Consider the following 7,762-nt stretch of genomic DNA (forward strand, 5'->3'; position numbering starts at 1 on the left):
GAGAGGGGTGCCGCTGCCCTGCCCAGAGTCCCACAGTCAGTGGGGAGCAAAACCGGACCCGTGCCCCAGGCCATCTCTGCACCTCCCTGCTGAGCATTCATGGCCACGAACACAGGATTCCAGGACACAAAGCACGCTGAGCCTTTCACCCAGGTCTGACCCTCGTTAAGCCCTGGACAAACAGTATTAACCGCCAGGGCGGCCTTCCCTAACCTGCACTGACCTTCACTACAGTGCCACCACGTGGGGAGCCGCAAACCTTTTCTTTATTGCAAATATGATATACAGCCCCAGTGTGTGTGTGGCGGGGGCACCTGGGAACAGGACCCAGAGGGAGCCAAAGACAGGGTCTCCCAAAACCAAAGGGTCCCTGCTTCCTTCGCTCAGGGCAGGAGCCCGACCTGACTCCCACCACGCAGCACAGACAGGGCAGCCTCAAAAGCCCCAGGGAAGGCTGAGAGTAGGGAGGCCCAGGAGGGAGTCGGGGAGGGTCAGCCCCTGGGGCTGGTGTGGAGGGAGGTAGCCTTCCATGCCCTGTGGATGGAAACCAAGTCTGGGCTTTGTCCCCCAGGGCCGCAGCAGATGTCCAGTGTTAGAAGCGAGGGGGCTGCCAGGGTGGGATGCACAAGAGGCCAGATGATCCTGCCCCCGCTGCACAGTGTCTCAGCGTCGCCAAGTGCTGGCCCAGCGGCCCTGGTCCTTCACAGCCGGCATCTTCTGCTGTTTCCGCCCCCGCCCCCTGGCAGGGATCACGAGGCTCGGCTCACTGGGGGGCCTCGGCGATGGCCTTCTCCACCCGCAGGTACCAGGGCTGGATGTGAGTGTGACGCATGAGGTCGTCGAAGGCCTCCAAACCCTCCATCACACGCAGCACGCCATAGACTGCCTGGGGGTGGATACAGAGGGGTGTCCACACTGGCCCATCACTTCCCCTCTCTGAGAGCCCCATGACCCACTCTAGGGAAACAGCAAATTCGCCAAGATGGGTGGTCAGGCTCTCTCGCCCCACACCCTCTCGCCTTCGCCGCATGTTTTGTGAATAATCCATATGTAATGGCCAAGATCACTTACAGCACTGCGCATGAGCCTCACAAGGTGCTCGCTGGGCCACGGGCTACTTGTGTTCTGTAAGTATATACAAGCTCCACCTGGAACGCCCCAGAGGTTGTGTTGTGTTATGTGAGCTTATGTTATGTCTGCTGCTACGGCTGCCGCGCCAGCCAGGAGAGAAAAACCGCGTCTGCAGTTCCTACGGCTCCCTGAGCTTCCTTCCAGCCTCTCAGCTCGTGCCTTGTCTCCCCTGGGTTCAGCAAACAGTGCAGTGTGAACAGCAAGACAACCGGCGTCATGAACAGGATCAGCGATAGAACTGGCGTGGTCAGCAGGATTAGCGAGACACTCTCTAATGGGCCAGCTTTGCACGTGGGGCTTTGAATGAAGTGTGTGGGCTGGTTGTGGGTTTTGCCAGTCCTGCACCTACATCCCCTTTTCTGGGCAACAAACCACACCCCTCCCCCAACTCAGAGTTTCCTTTGAGAAAATGCCCTTCCCCCACCCTCAGTTCCTGAGATTTTAGAAGAGGGGACCCACCCCATCACCTACTCCAAGACCTGAAACTTGCAAGCCACATATTCTACCCTGGCAGAACTACTTCAAGGATTGGCACTGAGGTCAGGCTCACAAGACCCTGCTACAGTACTTTTTGCTAGGTAGAAGCCTGGAGCGCTCGTTTTCCTTAGGCCCTTGACGATCAGTGAAGCCAGTGCCCCTGGGATGGAGGAGCTGTGAGATGCAGGTATTGCTCACACCTGGGTTTTCCCAGCCTGGGCCCCCAAGGAGAGACCCTCCTATATGTGCACCCCCTGCCATCACCACACTCACCAGATCTGCCAGGTTCGGCTTCTGGCCCCCCATGAAGGGCCGGTCTTTGCCCACAGCTGCCACCCACTTGTTGGCAGCCTCATAGAGATCCTCCCGCACGTCATCCCGGAGGTGGTGCCTGGGCAGGGATGGACAAGGAGTCCATCAGGGGGACTCCAAACCCTGACACAGGTGAGGAGCATGGGAAGGCCTGGGGCCAGCGAGGCTGTCGGGGCGGGCAAGGGGGATGGAGGAAGGCACAAGACAGGGGCCCAGAACTGGACTCCAAGGCCAGCCCTGCTTCCCCTGGGCTGGAGGAGGCCATCAGGAGTTTTGGGGTTTGAGTCTCAGATGGGCTAATGCTGGGGGATGGGAAACCCCCAGGTGCACCCACGCGTACCCACCCACACACGCACACATGCACCATCACCTGCGCTTGAGCCGCTTGCTGATGAAGTACATGGCAGCTGCGCCCATGTACTTGGCCATGGCGCCCTCCACGGTCCCGAAATTGCCCTCCTTGACAATGTAGTCAAAGGAGGCCAAGGCCTCGGCCGGCGTGCGGTACACGTTGGGGGAGATGAGGTGTACCAACCAGTCGTCCGCCCACTGCCGCCACTTCATCTCCTCCCTGCGGGCGAGGGGGACAGAGAGCAGGCCAGGTGGGCTTCCTGAGCCAGCATCTCCTCTCCTCCCTGCAGGCAAGGAGGGCAGAGGGCCGGCTTGGTGGGCTTCCTGTGCGAGCGCCCAGGGTGGGGGGAGGCACAAGGGGACTCAGTCCCGTGTGGCCCAGCCCCAGCCCTCATGGCTTACAGCATCTCGCTCAGCCTGGTCCCCTCGGTGGGGAGACCACCCCTTCCCGACATCCCCAGGGCCAGCCCCGGTCCCACTCACGTCCTGGCCTCCTTCCCCCCATACATCCGCTGGGCTTCCTTCTCATCCAGCATGAGCCAGTACTTGTTGCAGAATTCGGTCACCTCCTTGCCCTGGTCGTTCACCGCCTTCATGGGTGGATAGTAGGTGATGATGTCCGCCAGGGGTTGCCTTTGGGAGACATCTAGAGTTTTACCCCGACTCCCTCTTCCTCGGAGACTAAGCCCTCACCTCCTCTGGATGAATAATACCTCCCCGACCTGAGTCAACCCGCAGAAGCGTCCCACCCTCTTGTGGGTGACACAGGAGATCCTACAGCAAGAGGAATTTGGGGCAGACTCCGGAAGCACCTCCAGGACAGAGGGAGATGCATGGAGGAGAGGAAGGGGGGGATCTCAGAGTGACACCCACAACCCATTCTGGAAATCTAAGCTGCAGCCCCACCCCCACTCCCATGGAGGAGCCCAGGGGAGGCCTCCCTGAGACAGGAGAGGGCATGAGACACTGCCAGCCTGGGTCGCAGGGGCTCCTTACCCTGACACCAGATAGGTCTTGAGGGCGCTGATGATCACAGAGGAGTCGTTCAGTTGTTGCTGGAGAAGAGGATGGTTTAGATCAGGGCTGGGAAGGGCAGTGGGGACTGGCTGACTGGCCACTGGCCGGGTCACCAGGGGCTCTTCTACAATCCTGACACCCAGACATTCAGGAACTGGTCAGGAGGATCCTGGGTGTTGTGTCCCTGTCCCTGGGGGTTTGCCCTGAAAACTGATGCTCACTGAGTTCTACCTCCCCACAGGTCGCAGTCCCCACTATCAGGGAAGCCTGTCTGTGTAAGGGAGACAAAGTGTGGCTAATGGACAGGAGGAGGTGGGAAGGACCCAGGATCTGAGCCCTGCCCCCTCACTCAGGTGGCCTCCTGGACTCTGAGGGGCTGGGTAGACTCAGAAGTTACAGAGTAGGAGCCAAGTCCTACACCCCGGAGGGTATGGTTCTATGTTGATCAATGAAGCCAAGTCAGAGAGGCTAAGCGACTGGTCCTAAGTCACACAGCCAGGGAACGGCGGAGTCCCTCCTTGAACCCAGTCCACCCAGACTTCAGAACCCACGTTGTTGAGCTCTGTGGCGCTCTGCCTCCCTTAGACTCACTGGTTTATAATCCTCAGCAGAAACTCAAAGAGCCCACGTTTCTCCTGGGGCTGCAGAGCAGAGCCCAACTTAGGGGTGTTCCAGGACAACCCAGGACACTGGGCCAGGGGGCAGCTCCCCAAGGCTCACCAAACTCTCTCCTTCCTGGGCCATAACGATGGGCACCTTCCTGTAGGAGGAGAACTTGATCTCGGCCCGGCGCACAGGGTTCACCTCCACCACCTGGTAGGGCAGGGCGTGGAAGTCGAGGAAGGCGCGGACCTTGCTGCAGAAGGGACACGTTTTGTACTGGTACAGCGTCAGCTGCAGGTGGCTGGACAGGGAGAGCTGGGCAAGGAGCAGAGAAGGAAATTTTGAAGCTGCAAACCTTTCCCAGGGGAGTTTCCAGGGTGTCTCTGAGAACTTGGGGAGGAATGGGGGATGGGTGGCGGGGAGGTGGGGAAGGGCTCTTGCAGAAGACAGTTCAGGCTCAAGCGCCCATCCAGGGGGCTCCCCCGGCAGAAAGTCTGTTCTGTGTAGGCGGGATCTTCTCATCTTTGTCCAATGCTAGACAGACATCTCTCTGCTCCTTCCGGTCCCAAGGGAATGTCAGACACTGTCAGGTGTGTGCGCCCCAGACGCAACTGTTTCAACTTGGGAGTGCCCACCCCTACTCCCTCAACCCGAGGCATATCTGGATGAGGGGGCAGAGCCCAGTGTTTCCCAGTGGTGGTGGTGGTGGTCGTTCAGTCGCTCAGACTCTTCGCGACCCCATGGATTGCAGCACGCCAGGCTTCCCTGTCCTTCACTATCTCCCAGAGTTTGCACAAACTCATGTACAAAGCCCCAACAGGAGAGGGTGGTATCTGGGCCCCTGGCCTTCATAGAGCAGGAGAGCCCCAGGTGAGCTTGCCGCATACCCACGTTTGAAAGTCACAGCTGCGGTCCCCCTCCCCCATTGTTCAGAGATGGGAGACTGAGGCTGGGCCACGGAGGTGGGTGGGCAGGGAGACACAGAGAACTCCACTCCCCATCTATCCGATCCTGTTCCCAGGGGTTCAGGAAAGGGGCGCCTGTGGATGTGTGGTGGGGGCCGGGCTGGCGCTGTGCACAAAGCATAGCAAAGGGCAGCTGGGCCATCCCCTTGCCTTGGGGGGACATACCCTTGCTCCTCATCTCAGGGCCTGGAATCTACCAGTTATCGTTTCGTAAAAACAGAACACTAATAATACTAATAAATACACAACCTCAGGATTTGCAGACAGGGGGAGGGAGGCGGAAAATGTTTGGAAAGTGATAAACCGTGCAAGAGACTTTCCCTTTTCAGTTATTTCCAAATCTTCCCATTAAAAAGTCTTAAAACACGTTTGTAAAACGACTTGAAAACAGAGGCAGTTCCACTTAGCGGCATCAGTAAGGCTCCATTTCACAGATGAGGACGTTGAGGGCTGGAGGGCTTAAAACCAGGTCACTCGCTCAAGGTCAAGAGGCGACAGAGGAGGTGATTTTGACGCCGCCGGTTCCCAGAAGTCCCGAGGTTCCGCGCTCACCCCAGGGTCCCTACCCAAGGCTCGGTCCTTACCTGCGCGGCTTGCTACCCAAGCCCTTACCTCGGGCTTACCTGTGTGGCCGAGCGCTCTGCGCGGAGGTCCTGGACGTGCAGGTGCCACCGCGCCGTGTGGTATAGTCCCAGGGCGCCACCCAGGGCCAGCGCCGCCGCCCCCAGAAGCCGTGGACCCCCCTTGCGGGCCGTAGCGGCGGGGCCCGAGCCTCCCGCTGCCCCGGTGAAGCCGGCCCGGCTCTGGGCGTGGAGTCCCAGCGCCGGCCGATCTCCCAGCCTCCAGGCCAGAGCGCGCCCGAGGGGCCAGAGCGCCCGGACAGCATGGGCCATGTTTGCTCTGCCGGCGCCGCGGAAGGGCGCGAGAAACAAAGACTGCCTTGGCTCTGGCTCCCCTTGAAGGGGCGGGGCCAGCCGGTTGCCAGGGGTGACGGTGACGCCGAGCGGGGCGGGGGCAGCCCTCGTGGGACTGAGCTTGAGTCCCCGGCGCCCAACTTCTAAAACATCCATCAGAGCCGAAGAAACACCTGAGGATGTCTGCTAACTGCCGCCGGCTTCTAGAGTATAGACGTAACTGGTCTCGGTAGTGACCCGGAGCCGAATGCAGGAACTCAGGCATGCAGCCCTCAGTTCAGTTCAGTCGCTCAGTCGCGTCCGACTCTGCAACCCCATGGACTGCAGCACGCCAGGCCTCCCTATCCATCTCCAACTCCCGGAGTTTACTCATACTCGTCTACATTGAGTCGGTGATGCCATCCAACCGTCTCATCCTCTGTCATCCCCTTCTCCTCCCACCTTCAATCTTTCCTAGCATCAGGATCTTTTCCAATAAGTCAGCTTTTCGCATCAGGTGACCAAAGTATTGGAGCTTCAGCTTCAGCATCAGTCCTTCCAATGAATACTCAGGACTGATCTCCTTTAGGATGGACTAGTTGGATCTCCTTGCAGTTCAAGGAACTGTCAAGAGTCTTCAACACCACAGTGCAAAAGCGGCAATTCTTCGGCGGTAAGCTTTCTTTATAGTCCAACTCTCACATCCATACATGACTACTGGGAAAACCATAGCTTTGACTAGACGGACTTTTGTTGGTAAAATAATATCTCTGCTTTTTATTATGTGGCCCTTAGTGTCACCCATAACAGGCACCCAATCGAAAGAGACTGAACCCTTCACAGTATCAGGGAAAGCGTCGTGGCATCCGGTTCCTGAGAGCCGCAGAAACTGTCCATCCCGACAAGTAGCAGGTGAACGCCGTTGACTCGGGATTTCCGCACCCCGCCTCCCCCGCCCCCAAGATTTTTTATTCTGCCCTCCCGCGCCGATGCACTGTTTCTTCTGTGACCCGAACCATAAAAATTTCCATACACATGTGGGGCCTTAGAAACCCTGTGTCTCGGATTTCGCCCAGCCGGAGGTGCCGAGTCGCCGATTTGCCCAGGTCCCCAGGGGTAAGATGGGGCAGAATGGGGGGTTCCGAGCTGTCCCGCCCCTCTGTCGGGCTCTTTCACCCAAGCCAAGGGCTGGAGCCTCCATCGCCTAGGCTTCTCAGCAGGCAGCCTCGGGATGGCCCCTCCCGGGGACCGGGAAAGGGGCGGGGCTCGATGAGTGGGCGGGGCTTGGACAGCTTGTGGGCGGGGCAAGGCGGAGTTGAAGGCCGGGCCTGCACAGAGAGTTCTGTTCACAGGGTAAAGCGCTGTGGGGACAGGGCCGCGGCTCTGAATGGGGTGGCGACCTGGGGCAGAGTCTGCCAGCGTGTGGGGGCGGGGCCGGGGCCCCTCTACGGCGTCCCGCCCCTCCGGTCCAGCGTTCGGTCCACAGCCCCCACCTTCCGCCCCGTGCCGGCCTTTCTGTGCGACAGTCGCCGTGTCCCATCTTCGCGGGGCCCTTGTGGAGCCCGTGTCTACAATGTCGGGACCTGGGCACGCCGGTGGAGGCGGGCGCGCAAGGCGAGGACGACGGCTTCAGGGAAGCCGGTGACTCGAGGCGGGGGCGTGGGTGCTGCTGAAGCGACTTTTGCTTTTTCGGGGATGCCCTCCTGGGAAGGGGAATCGAGGCTGGGAAAGAACCCCAGAGCCCTCCCATGCCCCGCCCCAGGGTGGGTCTGGGGCTGCCGGCGCCCTTCTGGGGTTTCCGGGGCGAGCACCTGCGAGTAGGTCCCTGGAAACCGCAGCATGGGAGAACCGGCCCCGTTTTACAGCTGGGGATACTGAGGCCGCCACAGGGTCACTCGCCCTTTGGGATTGGGATTTGCTTCAGCCACTTTTTTCAGACCCGGTGGAGACGGAGGCTCCTGAGGGGACGGGGCTGGCCGTGGACCCTCTTGGGTTGGCCAGAGCGTCTATCTG

The 7,762-nt window shown here is 59.8% G+C and overlaps 1 protein-coding gene across 1 annotated transcript; it reads right to left on the reverse strand.

The window, feature by feature from the left end:
• On the reverse strand, window positions 245–6,114 carry PTGES2 (prostaglandin E synthase 2). Its single transcript, XM_005687181.3, has 7 exons — window positions 5,480–6,114; window positions 4,009–4,206; window positions 3,268–3,326; window positions 2,755–2,904; window positions 2,291–2,491; window positions 1,882–1,999; window positions 245–886 (listed from the first exon to the last, which is right to left on the reverse strand). The coding sequence occupies exons 1-7, from the start codon at window positions 5,924–5,926 to the stop codon at window positions 764–766; spliced, it is 1,296 nt and encodes a 431-aa protein (XP_005687238.3). The 5' UTR covers window positions 5,927–6,114; the 3' UTR covers window positions 245–763.

This window comes from Capra hircus, chromosome 11 (assembly GCF_001704415.2).
Source record: "Capra hircus breed San Clemente chromosome 11, ASM170441v1, whole genome shotgun sequence".
Classification (NCBI taxonomy): domain Eukaryota; kingdom Metazoa; phylum Chordata; class Mammalia; order Artiodactyla; family Bovidae; genus Capra; species Capra hircus.